A 19,964-nucleotide genomic window follows, 5' to 3' on the forward strand; every position below is an offset into this window, starting at 1 on the left:
GTACTCACCTTGTCTGGACTGCTGGGTAGATGATAAATGATTTCAGGAGAATCAAGCCTATTTCACAAGGCTTCAACGGCAAGGATACAATTGTGGTACAGAGCTCCAACCAGTACAGAAACTCCATCACATTCTAATTTTTTTTTTTTTTTTTAAAGGAAAACAAATTGAAATTCTCAGCCTACTTGGAGGGAGAGTACAAAGTGAAAATAAATCTGGATTCTATTTTTGACATCCAAGTGAAGAGAATTCATGAGTACAAGAGGCAGCTGCTGAACTGTTTGCACATCATCACTTTCTACAACCGTAAGCACAGCCTGCTTCACTTCCTGTCTTATTGAAGGGGGTCAGACATCTATTAAACAGCATAAAGCTGCCCATTTATTACTGGAAGATGTATGTATTTACAAGTACTGTTTGGTAACATTTCTGAGCATTTTCAATTCATTTCCTTTAACCCTTTATATAGTGTTTGTTTTCTTACATTGCTCATCCTGGAAGGGACAACACTATGTAGCAGCCCTCACCTCCTTGTTTGTCCTCAGGGATTGGTCACCCAGTTATCTCTAGGCTATGAAAACTCCACTGTATCAAATGTAGTGTGGGGTAATTGATTTTAAAACTGCGTTGTTACCTCCCTAGCACAGGTTTGTGTTTTAAAGATAGACGTGAAATCCAGATGTCCTTTTTTTTTCATTCAGGTATCAAGAAAGATCCAAATAAGCAGCATGTACCAAGAACCGTGATGATTGGAGGGAAGGTATGCAACTGTATAAGCTGCTTCACTAGCAAGCATTGCAGTGAGATTAGTGTCTTTAATTGTCTGTCATCGACTGAAAAGTTTCTTTAGTTTTACGCCTGCCTGTTATATCGCTTTTACTTCCCCACAGTACCAGACAGCAAGGCCCTGTCTAACCATTGTTCGTGTCACCAGGAGTTCATTTGTAAACAGAAAGGACCTTATCATTAAGGAAGAGGGATGGCATTTTGGTTTATTGACCTAAATTACGGTAGCTCCCATATATGCTTCAAGTTCTATACATGCTTGGTGGGGGTCTACTAATCTGATAAAGAGGAGTGACAATGCTGTTGTTGTTGTTAAGAGCACAAGCTGTTTTTTGGCTGTTTTGCTGTTTGGTGTGAGCAGTTTTCTTAATCATAGATGTTCCTGGAACTAGGATCTGCTGCAATCCGGCACAAATTAAATTAAATTAGAAAAATGTATTTTCTAAAACAAACACATCGAAAAATAAAGGCTTGAAATTCATACCTTGTTGGCATCTTGATTCATGCCATTGATAAAAATGGTGTAATCCACAAGTCAGTAACAGAGCACAGAACAAATGTACAAAAAAAAAAACTGTTCACTGCAATCCTGTAGGCAACAGCATGAGGTTTATCTCATTTTTTATTTCTCATTAAGTACTGGATCTAGTGCAATCTGGCACAAATTAACCCCTGCTTATTACTTATTTTGTACTGGCATGTAGAAAGAAATGTCTTGCTTGTTTCCTTGAAGGCTGCCCCAGGCTACCACATGGCCAAAATGATCATCAAGCTGATCACCTCCATCGCGGACATTGTGAATAACGACCCTGTCGTGGGAGATCGACTCAAAGTGATCTACCTGGAGAACTACAGAGTATCGCTGGCTGAGAAAGGTGAGACATTAAACAAAGAGGTCAAATGATTCTGAAATGTCTCATTTGTGTATCTTGAGTGATGAAGTCTGGCTCCTGTTCGGGTTCTCAGTGTGTGTCACAGAAAGGTTTCAGTAAATAAACAATAAGAATCTAGATTTAGGCATTTCTTTAATTTATCGGTAAATTACACTTTGGGTCCAAAACCAAATTAAAGGTTGAGAACCACTATGTCACAGAGAACATGTTTGGTTTTATTTTCAGAAAAGAAGGAAAAAAACAAAAAGGCTCAGTATACAGTAGGAAACAGTGTATGCTGTGCTGTAGTCTAAGCTAAATAGTGCCCCCTGGTGAGTGAAAGGCACTCTTTTAATAAAAGAAAAAAAAAAGGTTTCACATATTGATTACTACCTTGTCAGTCTGCACTGTATCACCTTGTCAGACTGCACTGTATCACCTTGTCAGTCTGCACTGTATCACCTTGTAATCTTCATAAACCATTAGGTCAAAAGAAGGTACTTATCCTTCTATTTTTTTTATTATTTCATTCGTTTATGGAGTTTGGTGTAATTGGTCTGTGCTGTCTCATTGGAGAAACAAATAAAATAGACAATTGTAATTATAGATTACTCCCACAAGCGCCCACAAAAGATGTATGAGCAATTTAATAAAACCAAAAATAAGTGGTTTGGGAAATTATGTATACAAGCAATGAACATAATTTATTGTTCCCAGTATGAACATACCACAGTGTCTGTGATGAAACTCGGTTTGTATATTAGTTAGCCCTAATTATGTGAATGATGTATCGAGTGATGAAACTAGGCTGGGTTTTTGAGCAGAGAATATGGGTGTGTGTTTAGGGACTTTCCTTCTGTTTGTCTGTATATCACACTACTGTATTTTTAAATATAAGTAGTCATTGTCTTCTACTGATAAGTCATTTGTTGCACAGCTATTGTCAAACAGATTTACTTTTAACTTTAAAAAGAGTAAATCTTGAGCTACTGAATTTACAGTTTTTTTTTTCTTCTCACAATACATTTTTATAAAGTGGAGAAGTATTTCATAAATAAGAGGTTGAATGTGTGTGTCCTCATGTGTAGGATTCCACTCGTGAAGCTCACTGCTCTCTTGGCTCTTGTGCCTGTCTGTGTGTGTGCGTGTTTGTGTCTGTGCGTGTTTGTTGTTCCAGTGGTGCCCGCTGCTGACCTGTCAGAGCAGATCTCCACGGCTGGCACCGAGGCGTCTGGCACCGGGAACATGAAGTTCATGCTGAATGGCGCCCTCACCATCGGCACTATGGACGGCGCCAATGTGGAGATGGCAGAGGAGGCTGGAGAAGAGAACCTCTTCATCTTTGGAATGAGAGTCGAGGATGTGGAGACCATGGACAAGACTGGGTGAGTGGGGGAGTGAAAACAGGGTTTGAATCTGACATTGAACGACGTATACTAGAATGATTGCAGAATGAACAGTGACCACCACTGAAATATATTCCACTTGTTTTGTGATACTGATTGTCTGAGCTGCATTAGCAGCTGTCATTTGATCATGTTCTTGGTTGGGGGAGGGGGGTAAAGGACTGCTTCCATATTCGGTCTTGTTCTTTTGGAATATCATAACAATTGTTTGTGCAACGGCTTGGTGTCCCCAGCAGTTATAATGCCAGAGAGTACTATGACCGCATCCCAGAGCTCAAGCGGGTGATGGATCAGATCAGCAGTGGCTATTTCTCCCCCAAGCAGCCTGATCTCTTCAAAGACATCGTCAACATGCTCATGAACCACGACAGGTAAACCACAGCAGCCACGAAGCACATCTCTTTGTAGAAACCTTTCAAACTGAGTATACTATAGTTTAACCAAGAATCAGTAACCTGGCTTCCGAGTGGCGCATGTGGTAAAGGCACTCTGCCCTGGAGTGCAGGATGCACCCTATAGCTTGGAGATCGCCGGTGTGAATCTAAGCTAATCCACTCCCGGCCTTTGACGGGAGTTCCCAGGGGCCGGCGCACAATTGGTCAATCGCTGCCAGGGCAGGATAGGGGTTAGATCGGCTGTGGAGACCTTGGCTCACCGCACACAAGCGACCCCTGTGGCTGGCCAGGTGCCTGCGGTCCGGCCTGTATGCAATTCAGAACTGCATGGTCCTTCGACGCTGTAAGTTCCGGATGTGGCTGCACTGCAGGCTTGCAGAGTGAAAAAAGTGGACAACTGATGGCACTCGTTTCGGAGGACGTGAGTGCTCGTCGTCTTCTCTCCCAAGTTAGTTCAGCGAACCAGGTTGAATAATAATTGGACATTCCGAATTGGGAGCAAATTTAAAAATTAATAAAATTAATTGTTCAAGAAACAGTAACCCATCAAATCCTGATTTCAAAGATCTCATCTTTGTACAACAAATGTTAGTTTTCTTGGGTTTTTTTGTAAACAGGAGAATATACTTTTTTCTATTGAATCCTTTCCATTATGCACTTTTGCACCTTAAACTGAAGCAGTGTGGCGGACAGTTTGCAGAAATCACTTTTTTTAAAATAAAAGGCTGACCATTATACCATGCTTCCAGGCTACACAACTCCACCCACAGGTGGCACCAGTCTGACATTTATAAAGTCTGAATCAGCACATTACAATGTCCAAACAGGAAAGGAAAAAACGAAGTATTTGAACTCATTTACACTTTTTTATTTTTTTTATTTAGCATTTGAAATGATTATTATTATTTCTTTTACGACACTGACAGCAGAACAACAGGAAACTAAGACAATATATAGCACACACATTATCCACAATACAGTACATTCCAAATCTGAAACATTTTCATGTTCCCTTTTGGGAGTGGGGAATCCAAAAAAAAAAAAAAAAAAAAGGTAATATTTCTTTCCCAGTTTAGTGCAGTGAGTAATTAAAGTCCATTAACAGAGCAGCAACAGTCAGGTTCATGCAGAGAAAGGAGGAGTGAAGTTATCCACCATCCACATCATATATTGTTCATTTAATCCATTTACACTTAAGTTTAACCAAGAACAGTTTATGAGAGATAGCTTTAAAGATGGATTACACTTAGCTTGGAACATGCAGAAAGACAATTCTCTGGTTTTTAATTTAATATCAACATGGCATCGCAAATGGAGTCCGAGTATCTTTTTGCACTTTTGGCAAATTGGAGTCTTTAGTGTGATGGGCTGCCCAAGGCACTATGACTCAGGTGTCCACTCTGACAGTCTCTGCCTCTGTGAGAAAGCTCCTGTGAAACTCACAGCCTTTATATTCCTTCACAGGTTCAAAGTGTTTGCAGACTATGAAGCTTATATTAGCAGTCAAGAGAAGGTCAATGATCTCTACAAGGTAGGTTTGATGCCATTCTGTCTCAGCCTTACTGGCTTTTAAGAGACTGAAGTATAACAACAACAAAAAACAGCAAGTGCTGGAAGAAAGAAATAGTCACGTAATAATGAGATTGTTGAGGCCCGACCTGATTCCGTATTCCGGTCACTCAGGTTTTGTTTTTCATTTGTATTGTCTTCACAGTGAAAGCACAGCCATCTGGCAAATGCACAGGGCCAGGCATTATACAGGATATATTTTTTTTAAATAGGCTAGGTTGAATGGAGACACTGTAAGGCAAGATATTTTCTATTGAATTCATTAAAAAGTAATCATAAATTAATCATATACATTATTTATATATATATATATATATATATATATATATATATATATATATATATATATATATCTGATATACAAAACCATAATGTATTACTACATATTCTACCATAGAGTGTTTTTTATAATTAGGGTTAACATACTGATATCTTAGTATAAAGTGTTACAGCTGGCAATAAGTAAAGCTTCTCGCCCCCCATCAACTTCGTCACATCTTTCTCAGAATCCAAAGGAGTGGACCAAGAAAGTGATCAAGAACATCGCTGGCTCTGGCAAGTTCTCGAGCGACCGGACCATTGCAGAATACGCGCGGGAGATCTGGGGAGTGGAGCCTTCGGATGTGAAGATCCCTCCTCCCAACGAGCCCCGAGAGTGAGAGGCCCCGGAGACACAGAGGAAGATCTCGGAGCACAGCAGTGCTCACTTCAAGGAAGCCATTCCGCTTTCGAGGGCTCCGGTGACATCACAGGGCCCCAATTCTTCAGTACTTCCCTAGTACCGTTCAGTCTTGGCTTTATAACACATGATACTTACTGCAGGTAGGAAATTATGAAATGAGGCTACTTTAAAAGCACTTTCATAGTTTCATTATGGTATAAAGCAGGGAGCATTTTCATCGTCCTTTCTTCAGCACAAGCCGAGTCCTAGCAACCCTCTAGTCAGTGACTAGGTGTGTAGTATGTGCTAGAAGAAACAGTTATTTTCAAGGGCTTCCTCTTGTATAAGAACTGTCATCTGTATTGACTTAAGCTGGATTACGTTTTAATACATTTCCATTTCCAAACTGATTGTATTTGGAAGCACTTGTAGTTAATATGTTGGTTTATGAGTTCTACTATGCAGCATGTAGGACATTATATGGGATCAAATTTCATTGAGGAATGGCAAACCCTGAAGCTGACACTTGCTTTACTTGATACTGTTATCTTTAGCACAGTTGGTGTGTGTGTGTGTGTGCAGAGCATGTAGTTTTCTGTTGCAACTAAAGGTTTGCATTCCTCAACTCAATGGTCAAGTACTGTACATTTGTATGTTGACAGGTTGCGGTGTATCTCAGTAAATTGACTGGTCATTATTATTGAAATTAGAACTGATAAACAACTTTCAGACTTGTCTGACGCAGACGCAGGGCATGTTTCAGAACAGGCATCAATATAAATATCCTACATGAGAGGTTTATCACTCTTATGACAGATCGTTAGACTGCATTAAGCAGTTTCTACTAATGGAAGGAAAATCTTTTTAATTTGAAGGATTTTATGTAAAGTGAGCTCTGATAGAATTTTTCTAGGAAATTAATTTTAGGAAGTTGCCAAGTTCATGTGGAGTAAAGATGGAATAAAGACACCACTAGTGAGATGTAGTGAAATAAAAAGTACAATAATGCTCAACATATGCAGTGGCTTGTTCCTTAGTTCCCAGAATACACTGGAGTATGCTGCCCATGTCATTACCTGCTTTGGAGAAAATTGTCGACTTAGGAATCTAGGTGCAGATCTTGTCACAAGTGAAATGAGTTTGGTTATTTTGGTAGCACTGTAGTTATGTTGTTCACATTATAATACACCTACCAGTTGTAACAGTCTCCCCCCAAAAGATCCCCTGCCATTCAATCCTGGGCCTGTGCAGACCTGGACGGAGGGACATTAACAGAGCGCTGCCTGAAACCTGATGCGATTGTGTGCTTTGTAGGTTCTAAAGAAAGTACACCTGGTTCATACAACTAGAGGATTTTTAACTAAAAGTAAACAAATATGAAACATTTTTAAAAGTTTTTTTTTTTTTTTTTTTTTTATCCCAGTGTAATTTCCTGAAAAGAGAAAAACACATTCAACTCAAGGGCTGTTAAGTACTGTGTTATTGGGTTTTTTTTTTACAGTCTAACATTAACCAGTATTTTAAAATAATACAGTGAGGGTGCTGATGATTACTGGAGAATAACTCGTTAATAACTAATTTGGAAGTTAGGTTAAGAATAATTGGTCTATATCAAGTGTGTTTTACTTTCCAAAAAAGTCTTGTGTGAAGCGCTTCAAATTTCACTGCTTTTTACCTAGGCAAAAATGTTCGCTGTGCATGCTTACCCCATCACCTTTCTATTGTCTGTGTCTTGTATCAGCTGTTTGGTGTTTTTAAATTTATAGTGCATAAATAAATCAAGGAATGTATACAACTTGTATTTGTTTTATTTTTATATTACTATTTTGTTTTATAAGATTGAACAAACTGTACACTTCTTGCTCCACACACACTGATTTTTATTATCTTTAAATAATTGAACTGTCAACAAATCTCTGAACTTAAATCTATTAGCTTGATTAGATATGTGTACATGTTTTTTTTTTTTTTTTTTTTTTTTTTTGTTTTAAACTGGATAGGTCTACTAAAATATATAATTATTTGTATAACATATTCAGGTGCGAGTACCAGGCATGTACTGTGTAGTACATCCACACCATGTTGAAAAATATGAAAATAATGAATCTGTAACTGACAGCCACCACAAATTTAATAGTAAGGAAGAATACAAAAAAAACATTCCGATAGATGAGTGTTACTAGGCATATTTCAGCTGCTATATGGTTCTGAAGAACTGCCACTTCGTATGAAAAATTAAACAAAACCAAAAATACACTGAAGTACTTTTTTATTTAAAAAATAAAATAAAACAAATAAATACAGAAAATAATCTGTAACCATTGAGCCAAGTTTAGGTTTAGCAGCTTACAAATAAAAGGAAGAAAAAACAAAATCAACTAACCATGCCCTCAAAACAGTCTTAAATCTGTGTCCTCAAAAATGTAATGTTAGTATTGTTGAAGACACAGGTAAAGGTGTAATATACAGTACATTTTCCAGGTTATTTAGACCTTGTTTTAACTATGTGTTAAATTCACAAGACTTCATAAGAAAGGCAACAATTATCTACTAACAGTAGTATTATATTATTATTGCACTTACTAAAACAGATATTGTACCAGCAAGCATTACCTTATGAGTTCATAATCCATATGTGAGGCACAGCAAAGAAATGAATATGTACATTGCTGTGGATTATGATTACTTGACCGTTCCTTTTAGAAAAAGGATTCAACAAAAAGACGTCCCTGTTTTGGTTACACAAACTTATAGAGCAGAACAGCGCAGTGCCAGTAGGAGTGGATACACGTGAAGCCATCATTCGTACTGGCGCGTTGACTGTCAGGCTTCTAAAATCTTGTGTGGGACGGTGCTCAACTGTGCCAAAACACATCAAGCAAAGGGGGTTGGCTACAGTTTTGAGAAACTCCTACAAGCTCTTTCACAATTATTTTGACATTTACCAACACTGCTGACTGTCATGAGCACAATGTGCCTGTGCCTTTTGAAAAGGTAAAAATGTGACATGAAGCACCCAACTTGCCCCCTCAATCTGACTATACCACATGTATAGTAGGAAATTGCTGCTTACTCAAATAGTTTATTTTTTGGCACATTGCGACTCGGGTAACAAATGACAGATATTTAAAATGATGGCTTCACGCTTATTTAAATTCCTCTGCTATGGCTTAACATTGGATACACCTTTACTAATCATTAAATCAACCTGTCCCTGTTGCAAGTCCCATACTTGTAGTCGCCATTAAACACAGTTCAGTTACAATCATGAATATGAAGGTAATGAACACAGCGTAGCTTGAGCTTCACCTGGGTCGCAGAACTGTTTCTGGAACTAAATGCTCTTTACCACCCTTATGTAGAATACTGTTTTTTCTTAAATGTTTATTAAAACGTGTTGGTAAGGTTGATAAACATGCATTGTCTAAAACCTCAAAGATAACTGTTATAAATATAAAGCATGTTTCCAGTACTCTGATGTAACCCGATTTCCAGTGTTGACCCTGTATGAATATCTCAAAAAGACCCACATAGCGGTATTATAAATCTAAAACAACTCATGTCATGGGAATGGAGATGACAACGATTTTCAGGTGTAACCCTTCAAACAGCAGGAGGTAGGGGGTTTCTTCATATTTCTTTTTGGAAAGAGAATTCAACAGCTTTCCAACTTATCCACAGAAGCTGCCTTGTATTTTGTTCAATGTAACAATTTGAGAATGTTAGACATTCGTGGAAAAAAAAAAAATTAAATGAACAGTAAAATTAAAAGGTTAGTCTTGATATTACATAAAATAAAAACACAAACAACACTTTAGATTAAGGATCTGTTATAAAGAATGACTACATCTAGAAATGTGAGATCAAAGATGTATAGTAATAATCAATAGTTAACCATTATTAATAACTGGCAAAAAATGTTGCCAAAAAATAAATACATTACAAATGACTTTATAAGACAACACTTTTAGTATGCAACTGCAATTCTATATATTGTAAGAAAATCAGAGTAAAACCGAACATGCCAAAAAAAGACACCAACAAGAAAGTCCAAGTCTTTTAGGCAAAGATATTTTAGTTTCACTCCATAATCAATGCCATTAATAAAATGTTAATCAACGAGTCTTTGGAGTGAACTAAAATAATGAACGCCACAAACCACTTTACTCCAGCAATTCCAGTTTGGCATACTCGCTACATTACTTGCCCGTCCTCATCCATTCATTACAAAACACTGGGAGGATTTGCCCACCGATTTCAGTTACCAGTAAACTGACCATGACTGTTCTAAATTAAGATGCTATATTTCATTTCAACAAAATGTTAGTACAGTCCAACAACTCTGTATACCAACTGCTCAAGAGACTAAAAATAGCCTTCAGTGGCTGCCTTTTATATTATTATTTGTTTATTTAGCAGATACCTTTATCCAAGGTGATTTATATCCAGTGAAATGGCCACTGTAAGGTGTTTTATTTAAAAGTTTACCCAATAACAAATTAGAACATTAGATTACCTTTTCAAGATGTATATGAGCAGAGGGGAATCTAAGAACAATCAATTCTGACCTTGGCTGTCTTATGGGAGCTGTGAATCACCTCAGCTCAGTGGGAGATATATCTTTTTTTTAAATACGTGAATAATTATGGTGTTAAAACATCAATAAATTAGTTTTTCTTTGGTTGAAACATAATGCTGAAACAAAATCAAACAAAATGTGCAGATAATTATTTAAAGAAATATCCTGTTGAGGAATATAGGGAGCCAACATCAAAGCCGGCTATTCAGTGTGGAAATGGAGGGAGACTGGTTCTGTGCAAACATGATTCAACAATGTCACCAGTGTATAAATGCCAATGGTTAAATTTTCAACACCCATTGTAGATGTGTTCACATATTTTTATTAATTTGTTATGTACAAAAGCTTCTAAGTTTCTAAATTAATTTTTCTAATTTATTATTGGGTAAACTTTTTTTAAAATAAAAACACCCTGTATATAGGTGGTCTCAACGACAAGGTTTGACTCTAATAGTGTTAAACAGCAATGGAAGATCTAAATCTCTGAAATGGAGTATTACTTGTATGTCAGTAATGCAATAACCTTGGTTATTAAGGAGAGTTAAAAAACATCCAGAACAGATATGCGATTAAACTTTTTTCTTCATTTTACATTCTAATTCAAGCTATAACAGAGCAGTGCAGCTGCCTGCCTCATATCAAACATCACCCCATTCCTCTGTACTATTCCGGTTCTACTAGGGCTGACAGGATATGTCTATCTTTTCAATCATTCAGTAAAGGATACTGGTTCTGCAGGTATACAGCCTTTAAAAGTACAAGCATGGTTTTGTATTAATTTCACTACCACTGATTTTAAAGTCAAAGTGTGGTGCCTAGAAGCTTGGAGACCCCTATACTCCTAAACAGGGCAGAACTTGTCCACATACATGTATTGCTCAAATATTTATTTGATTAAATACATTCCAGCAACTACTTTTAACATCAACCTCGGCCATTTGGGATATGTGTATAAAAGTGCAAGAGAAACAGTTAAAACCTGTTTGTAATGACTGTATAGAAAGGAGGGCTAAAAGGATACATTTACATACATATTAGTACGACGGTGAGATTTCAGACTTTTTGGGCTCACTTCAATGCAGCTGTCAACACACCACTCTGCAAAGGACACACAGATAAATACAACATTTATCACTGGGCTCTGTATTTAGGTAAGGATATTGGACTTTCCCTTCACAGCGGACGTAGCACGTTCATTTCAAAGCAACTCCAGTAATTTCCACATTATTTAGATATGATGTGCAAATAATCTCACCCAGACCACCCTTTCTTGTTCATTTGTTTCGGGAGGTCCGTACCCCTAGTTTGCAGAATGAGGCTTGTTAGTGCATTTTATCTTCTTTGTGCTCAACTTATAATTATTATTATTTGTTCTTATTATGTTTTACTTAAAATGACAGGCTGTCCTTTTGTACCAAAAATCAAAACAAAACAAAAACAGATCCAATGTGTCTGTCTCTCTCTTGCTCTTTTTTGTTTGTTCTCAGTTTTAAAGGAATGACAGAAATCAAGAAAGCATCTTCTCATGCTGATAAGGGGGAAAAAAAAATCCAGACTCCACAATGTACAGCTATACATGTGACTCAGATGTGCTAAGGAAGTCCCTGGAGAGAGAGAAAAAAAAAAAAACAGAAACCAATAAATACAAATATTAAACCAGTGCACATTTCTTTATAATCATATTTTATCATTGCAAAAATTAGGCTACGATTACATACAAGTGATGCGAGTTCTCAGCTTATGTGAGCCTTAAGAGGGTCTCACTTCAGAGCAGTCAGTTTTTAAAGGCATTTTTTGTGTAATAATTACTAGCACTTCTAGCAGATATTTTAATGCTGCATCCCAGTGCAGAGACACTTAAGCAATTATAGGAAAAGCAGTAATTAGGCACGTAGGGCTGCATAAGCATGTAGGAGTTGAAATATCTTCTGGTAGAAATGACAGAAATCCAGATTTAATTATGATTTGTTAAATCACTGCTTTTCCTTTGATTCATGTAAAGCAGCACTTAGTACATTTTTCTTCACCAATTGCTTCTCTCTCTCCCTTTTTTTGCATCACCTAGATGCAAAACCCCCAAAAACTACATAAACATAATTTAGATCTTTCATGTAAATCAAAGGAAGTACAGAATGATATCACAGAAGTCAACCAGAATCCATGACAGTAGTACAGTAATTCATTTTAGATTTTGAAATGTCACATTTTTCAATTTTTTTGTTAAGTATATGGAAAACTATAAAGTGGTATGTAATTCAAAATGTTGACGTAACATTATGCAGCAGGTTTTATTCGACGTTATGAAGCAAAACATGTTAATTTAATACAATTTGTGTGGTTTCCATTTCAGAACTACTAAGTGTGGTTTCCATTTCAGAGCTACTAAGCTACTACAGGACCATACACCAGTCTTTCATTTACAGACCAATCTTTAGTTACCTCAATATATGTGGTAGCTCTGGACTCCTGTATATGAACTTGTGTCTGTAGCCGAGGGCCTTCTGGAATGGAATGAACTGAACTTTGTATCCACGTAGGCTGGGAGAGCTAGCAGCAATTTTATAGAGCTGTAGGAACACAGAACAAAAGACTAAACGATTGTGAGGGGAAAAAAATTATTAATTAAATGCCTAGCCCACACAATATCAGCTCTGTGATTTTCAAGGAATTGGCACTCTCACTGCAGTGCGTTTGGTATAATACTACTACTAATGCAATACAAATCTTTAACTAAACAATATATAACCAATGATTATGTTTCTGTTCAGTAAGTTTTTCATATAATAACTTTCCTATATTCCCATAGCAAACAGATTTATTACACTATATATTTGAGCATCATTTAAAACTTTCAGGTTTAGCATTTCATTACAATACAAGGCAAAGCAGAAACATGAATTAGCCTTTTATTAAGCGCCAGAAAAATATATAAAGACATACCTTTTTTCCAAGATGAAATGGAACAACAGTATCATCTTCTGCATGGAGAATCAGCATAGGACACGTAATATGTTTCACACTGGAGGACAAAAAGGGAATCAGTGATGTCAATGCACTAAATGCCTTTGGTGCGGATATGCTAAAATAGAATATAATTTGATTAAGGTGCCAATATACACAAAAGGACTTCTAAGAACCAATTAAATAACCCTGGTTTCCTGAAATAGAAATGTAACCATTAAAGAAGGGGTATTTACCTCCTAACAAATCTGAATCCTGAAAATTGTATCCAAAGCTGCTCTTTGAGCCTGTGACCCAGTCATGACCCTGCCCCCCAGGGATGAAAAGGACTGTCCTCACATATTCATATTCAAGCCTGCTACAATCATGGACACAGTGACCTTGAAGGTTAATGGTTACATTTCTATTTCAGGCAACCAGGGTTATGATAATAACCTAATGTTCCCTATCAATTATGAAATGTAACCACTACTGAATGTGTGAGTGTACCAAAGTCGTCACAAGGGCAAGATTTTAGACAACTGGATCCATTTGGAACCCCAGTAACAAGTATCTAGGGTGAAAACATTGAGGGACACTTCCACCTCTATGCTTGTGCTGTAAGGGTTGACAGAGAAGCCACCCTTAACACTCTAGCTCTAAAACCAGGATTTTGAGGATCCACGACATTAAGTGTGTAGAACTCAGCTGCACTGCAAATGTCTTTGACAGATGCAACCTGGAATAAACCCCATGAAGTTGCCATGACCCTGGTGGAATGGGCAATGAGCTTTTCTGGAGGGGGCAAGTTGGTCAGCTAATAGGCAGCCCTGACCATGTCTACTATCCACTTGGACAGCCGGTGCTTAGATGGGGCCTGACCATGGGACTTCACCTCACAGCAGAGAAAAAATTGTTCAGACTGCCTCCAGCGTTTCGTCCTGTCAACATAGTACGCCAGGGCCCGAACTGGGAAGACCATATGGAGTTGTCGCTCTCTGTCAGACTGGAAAGGAGGTAAATGGAAAGCCTCAAATTCCACAGACTGGTTGACATGGTATGCCGAGATAGTCTTCGGCAAAAAGGCAGGATTGGTATGGAGCGTGACCTTTGTCATAGCCTTTGCGGAGGCGATTGCAAGCAATAAAGCCACTTTAAAAGTATACAAATTTCAGCTCAGCTGAATGCAGGGGCCCCAATGGAGGCTTTACAAGTGCATTAAGCACCACGTTTAGCCTCCACCAAGGAACAATGTCCTTTATAAATGGCCGAAGCTGCAGAGCCACTTTCAAAAATTGCCCCGCCAGGAAGTGAGCTCCTGGGGAGACAGAGTCAATCTTAACATGGCAAGCTGAAATAGCTGTCAGATAGACCTTTAAATGTCGAGGAGGATTTTCTCCTCGTCAAATAGGTCCTGCAGAAATTGCAGTATTACTGCCACGGGACACCTCGTGGAAGTCAAACCCACGAAGCAGACACGTCTGAAACACCCCACTTGTACCCATAATAGGAACGCATGGACATTTTGTAGGGTGTCAATAACCCTATTGGACAGACCCAAATGGCTTAAATGCAGCCGTTCAGGGGCTGCAGGACAACCTCTTCAAGCATGCGTTTGGCGAACGGGAGCAAAACTCGCAGAAGCTGCGATTGACCAGCGTTTCCTTGGTGTGCTCTGGTCCCTGCCATGCTTGTCATAAATAGGCAGACTGGCCTTGCATGTCTCACAGGGATAGAACCCACGCATAAGGCAAGGAACAAGCAATGCAGAAAACAGGACACAGTTGCTGCCTCAGTCTAGATCAAGACCCAAGCGGGACCGGTTTGGTACCAGACTGGTGACCTCAGCACCAGTCGGTAGCAGGCTGGAACAGGGTCAGTACCTAGTCGGCACCAAGCCTGTTCGGTACCAGTTCAGTGGCTTTGGCATCACTCAGGACCGGATCGGTACTGGTCTAGTGGCTTTAGCACCGGGTTGGTTCGGTTCTGGTTTGGTGACTTTAGAAAAAAGGAGAACTAAAATAAGCTCCAGCCAGAGCTATGCAGTCTGGGTGGACAGCATAAAGTCAGCCGACTTATGTTACTGGATCACTGGAAAGGAGCAACTCAAGCGGGGCATAAGGCCGCAGTGGGACATAACAAGCAACAGGCTGTAGTGCACACAATACACGTAAATTAGAAAAAAACTATTACAGCAATTAGTTTAAATATCACATATAAATCTGTGTAAAAACAAAATCAAATATACACAGATAAAAGCAACAATGTAGTTATCTGAACAAGGCTTTCCAATCAGGTTAGTCTTGAAAGGAAAAATGGCACCAAGATATGTGAGCGCAGTCCTTTTCATCCCTCAGGGGCGGAGTCACGACTGCATCAGAGGCTCGGTGAGCAGCTTTGGTATACAATATTCAGGATTCAGGTCTTCAGGAGGTAAATACCCATTTGGTAATGGTTACATTTCGTACTTGAAAGGGAACCAGAATACTGATTTACCAACTTACAAGTGCTGTGCTTGGACAGCGGAGGGCCAGTGTTAATGTCCTTCCACTGAAATCATGTAATCACAGTAGTTACCTCAGGCAAGTTAGAATACATTTTGTAACTACTGTAATTCTCCAAAAAGGACCTAAATGGACAACTGTGGTAATTGCTAGGGGTGCACTGATAAATCAGTAGCCTATCGGCATGGCACCGATAAAGGAAAAAAAAAACACAATAGGCTATCAGCAGTTTTTGTTATTTTAGCCGATAATGCACACAGATACTCATGATTGAATTTCTTCCAGCACAAAATTTAAGGATTGGTCAGGCGCGCTTACTAATGACGCAAGAACACTCAGACAGTCCTTACTTTGCACTGCTGTGTAACGTGCGATCAGCCTGCAATAAATACGTCTCAAAAGAGCGGTGTTAAATTTTTTTTAAACATCTGAAGTCAACAGGATAGCAAGTTGTGTGCAGCAGAACAGACTTTATGCTACATAAAATCCAACGATAAACTGAGAGTAGAATACTGTAAGATCTCGGTTCCTGCAGGTGGGGTTTCTCACAGATGGAGATGGGATGCGAACCCGGGACCTCCCGCACTGAAGCATAGCGCCGATACTGCTGTACAAGAGCCGGGCTCCCTTTTTAGATTGCAACCCCTACCAACCCTCACCCCTACCCCCATGCATACTACATCATTATTATGATTATTTTTTTTTTTTAAATATAGCTTGAATCCTAAACAAATAACAGATGGTTTAAGTTATTATTATAACAAAATGTATCTCAAAATTACCTTTTATAATATTTGTTTATCTTGCTTAATCTGCATTGGTTGCACAGTGTATTCGGCGGCATTTTGAAGCAGAAATGAATTATTGTGCCGTCTTTTGTTAAGAAACAAGTTTGACTGAATTTTGCAAAAGGAAATTGAATATTTTATGTAACTGGAAATTATTTTTTGATTAAGTGAACAACTTAAGTTGTGCTGCATTTGTAAGCAGTGTATGCTTAAAATAAGAATTTAATGAACATCGTTGTAGTTGACATTGCGTAGGCAACATTTTTCTTTTCTACTGTACAGTATAGGTAGAAGTTATAATACCCAATGTTTGACAGCAAGTGGCTTTAAAATTTAAAAGTCGCATTTTTTTTCTACAGAAGTGTTTTTACTAGTATAAATTTTTGTGTGACTGTTGTATAACAAATGTATAAATTGCTGTCAAGCTCACAATACTATGTTATTCTTTGTATTCATTTTCTGAAGTAAATACAACAAGTAAACAATCCCTGTTCATCTGTCATAAATACAGTACGTATAGATAGCTGTTCATTTAACATTTATAAAACAGTTTAAATATAGGCCCTATGTCTTGTTCTAGTAGTTTACAATAGCTTACCTGCACTATCTATTATTAGCGGTATTGGTCGATCTGGAGAGATAACCATCTGCTTTCGGTATCGGCCAAGAAAATATTTATCTGTGCACTCCTAGTAATTGCTACAACTCCTCCAAATTGTTTAAATGCCACTGTTACAGTACACTAGAGATCTAGACACTAAGATTTTAGTGTGGAGTCACAATGTGGAAAAAAAAAATCTTGTTTTTGCTCTGTATAATCTTTTGTAATATGACAGAGTGAAAAGGAGAAGTAAACCCTTAAATAGAACAGAGAGAAATTATAAAACTAACATACTTCTCATCGCTTGCAAACCGTATGTCGTTTGCAGTGATTGGATCTAAAAAGAACCAGTCGAATCCAGGTAGGTTTCTGTAAATCTACAAGGAAGAACAAACATCAAAAAGGTCAGGGTTCATCATATAGTTCTACAAAAAACAAAAACAATGATTTTTAAAATCCCTGCTCACAAAAATGAAAAGGCTGCAAGGTACTTTTGGTACAGTGCTCCCTTGCTAAAAGACTCTCGATTACAACACGCCTCGGAGATAACTGTTACAGCATGTCTCCCAATTCCCTATACTAGTGATTCATGCATATTTCTACAGTAAATAGACTACCAGTGTTGTTCAAACTGTAAACAGCTTCTCAGTCTAACTTCCGTTTCTGTCTCTCGAAGAAAAGCTGAGCTTGCACTTTATAACACAGGCACCTTGACTAAATAAATATTAGGCCTATTACATGGTTATCTTTCTTAGTGTATTTACTTTTTTGCTGCGAGAGGAGCTGCGGCTTTCTCCGGGAGACGAGACGCTTCAGCCTTGCTCCGGCAGCTGAACCTGGGGAGAGCCCATTTCCTCTTCCCCTCTTCACGCAATATAGCATGGTGCTTTATGACTGGTTAATTCATGGAGAGTTACAGTTTTCCTTCACTATATGTGCATTATAGAGAGGGAGTTATTTTATTTTGTACTTTAGTCAGTTGTGTGTTATGTGTCCCTCGGCACCCCCCACCCCAGTTATAACTTTCTTTGTTAGAACACTCATATCGGTGTCAATTCATCGATCCTGAATTTCTAAAAGAGTTCTCCGTCATGGGTTTCATTTGTTGTCTGTAGAACTACTAGAAAGTGTATTTTGAGAAATAATGTTTAGCAGCACGCAGGTAGTACAGCTGAATAGATGCACTTCTGTGATACTGAAACTCACTTTAACAAGTAACCTTCTATGTATCCAATCAACCGTCAAAATGTATATATATATATTTTTTTAGTTTAGTTTTTTTTTTTTTTTAAATAAACCTTCTCATTCACAGAAGTCCTTCAGTTTGAGTGCGGTGCTACACAATGAGGTTCCGTGACTAATTTTATATTCAAAACGATGACTACTCGCTCAATCCTGGCATGCACTCAGAGTATTAAAATGGTGCAGCAGGAAATAAATATGAATCTCCCAAAACAAATGTACACATCAAATCGCAGAAGTTAATGGACAGCCCCACTAGAAATAATGTTTTTTTTTTTAATCCTGTGCTTACTGCATTGTTATAACCATTTAAATTCCTACTGAAAGTTATGCCCTTTCAGTAGAAATAAATGTCTCACATAAAATGATAGATTGATCTGAATAAATCATTATGCAGCCCCACTGCTCAGTCAGTTTAGTATAAACTAACAAATTGTTAGTTCTTTGTACACAAATTTTGATTGCTAATAATATTTCTAAATACGGTAGTAAAATTTGAAGATATCCCTATATCTTTTGAAAACAGCATATCGTAGCAGTTATCTTTCTTCTTTTTTTTTTTTAAATTTCAAGAATAAAATCTACTTGCCACTGAAAATGGATGGCTTTTAGCTTCTTCCCGTATATTGGTAAATGGGGACTCTAGGATTAAAGCATCAGGAGGACTCCCTGCAACAAAAGAAGCAGATTGCAACAATATTTTAAATTGAATTTCAGTAAACCCCCTTCAACACCACTAAGCAAGAATTGGTTACAATAAGCAGAATCATCTTTAACAAGGGTATGTAAAAATCAGTCTAACACATGCCTTGCTTTGGAACTCAAAACCCAATACTACATGTTGCATTGATTCTGTGTATATGGATACAATTTCTTGCTGTAAACAAGCTGTAAACATACACACTGCAGTGTATGCTGCATTGCACTATTTAAATACTGTACAGCAGGGCTTCCCAGCCATAGTCCTGGGGACCCCCTGTGTCCTCTGGTTTTCATTCCAACTGAGCTCTCAATTACTTAAATAGACCCTTAATTGAACTAATAAGTTGCCTAATTAGACGTTTTTAATTGTTCTCAGCTCCTCCTTCAGATCTGGCAAGTGAGAATGGGAGATCAAAATAACAAGTGTTTGTTGATGACCTACATATCTCTGAAAAGTGGCTCTAAATAGACCTCCAAATTAACGTTATACAAACTATCCCTCCTGGGATTGGCAGTTTCACCTATTTGCACAATAATAACCAGTGAGCAAGGAATGAGAAAACACAGAATCAAGGCAATTATTATTATCATGATCTTTATTGAGAATAGATCAGCTGTCATGGAACATCTCATTTCTAAATGATGCCCTGCCCGCATCTCTATGTGCTGGAGAAGTGTAGTGCCTTTTACAGCAAGCCCAGCAGTCCTGTGTTTGAAAATCAAACTGTAGTAGATACAGCCATGACTTACAATACAGGTGTTGCCAAAGCAATTTATATATATATATATATATATATATATATATATATATATATATATATATATATATATATATATATATATATTTTTTTTTTTTTTTTTTTTTTTTTTTTTTTTTCACGCTCAGTAGTTTCCTGTGTGTATCAAGGATGGTCCACCA

The 19,964-nt window shown here is 37.9% G+C and overlaps 2 protein-coding genes across 3 annotated transcripts in view; one reads left to right on the forward strand and one right to left on the reverse strand.

Moving 5' to 3' along the window:
• LOC121315773 (glycogen phosphorylase, brain form-like) overlaps positions 1 to 7,479 on the forward strand; it is a 33,874-nt gene extending 26,395 nt beyond the window's left edge. The window contains exons 14-20 of one of the 2 annotated variants that reach the window (XM_041250160.1): positions 159 to 306; positions 702 to 760; positions 1,520 to 1,661; positions 2,836 to 3,043; positions 3,298 to 3,435; positions 4,924 to 4,990; positions 5,535 to 7,479. In XM_041250160.1, coding sequence (XP_041106094.1) covers positions 159 to 306; positions 702 to 760; positions 1,520 to 1,661; positions 2,836 to 3,043; positions 3,298 to 3,435; positions 4,924 to 4,990; positions 5,535 to 5,687 — 915 coding nt within the window. In that variant the 3' untranslated portion in view covers positions 5,688 to 7,479. The remainder of the gene's footprint in view (positions 1 to 158; positions 307 to 701; positions 761 to 1,519; positions 1,662 to 2,835; positions 3,044 to 3,297; positions 3,436 to 4,923; positions 4,991 to 5,534) is intronic. The other variant, XM_041250161.1, reaches the window with a different exon arrangement.
• Positions 7,480 to 7,967: 488 nt separating this feature from the next.
• Positions 7,968 to 19,964, reverse strand: part of LOC121315774 (lysophosphatidylserine lipase ABHD12-like) — a 46,463-nt gene continuing 34,466 nt past the window's right edge. Inside the window, exons 9-13 of the mRNA XM_041250162.1 lie at positions 18,933 to 19,012; positions 17,396 to 17,478; positions 13,209 to 13,287; positions 12,708 to 12,835; positions 7,968 to 11,872 (exon numbers count right to left, since the gene is read on the reverse strand). Of these exons, the coding sequence (XP_041106096.1) occupies positions 11,839 to 11,872; positions 12,708 to 12,835; positions 13,209 to 13,287; positions 17,396 to 17,478; positions 18,933 to 19,012 (404 nt within the window). The 3' untranslated portion in view covers positions 7,968 to 11,838. The remainder of the gene's footprint in view (positions 11,873 to 12,707; positions 12,836 to 13,208; positions 13,288 to 17,395; positions 17,479 to 18,932; positions 19,013 to 19,964) is intronic.

The sequence above is a fragment of the Polyodon spathula genome, chromosome 5, assembly GCF_017654505.1.
Source record: "Polyodon spathula isolate WHYD16114869_AA chromosome 5, ASM1765450v1, whole genome shotgun sequence".
In the NCBI taxonomy this organism is placed as follows: Eukaryota; Metazoa; Chordata; class Actinopteri; order Acipenseriformes; family Polyodontidae; genus Polyodon; species Polyodon spathula.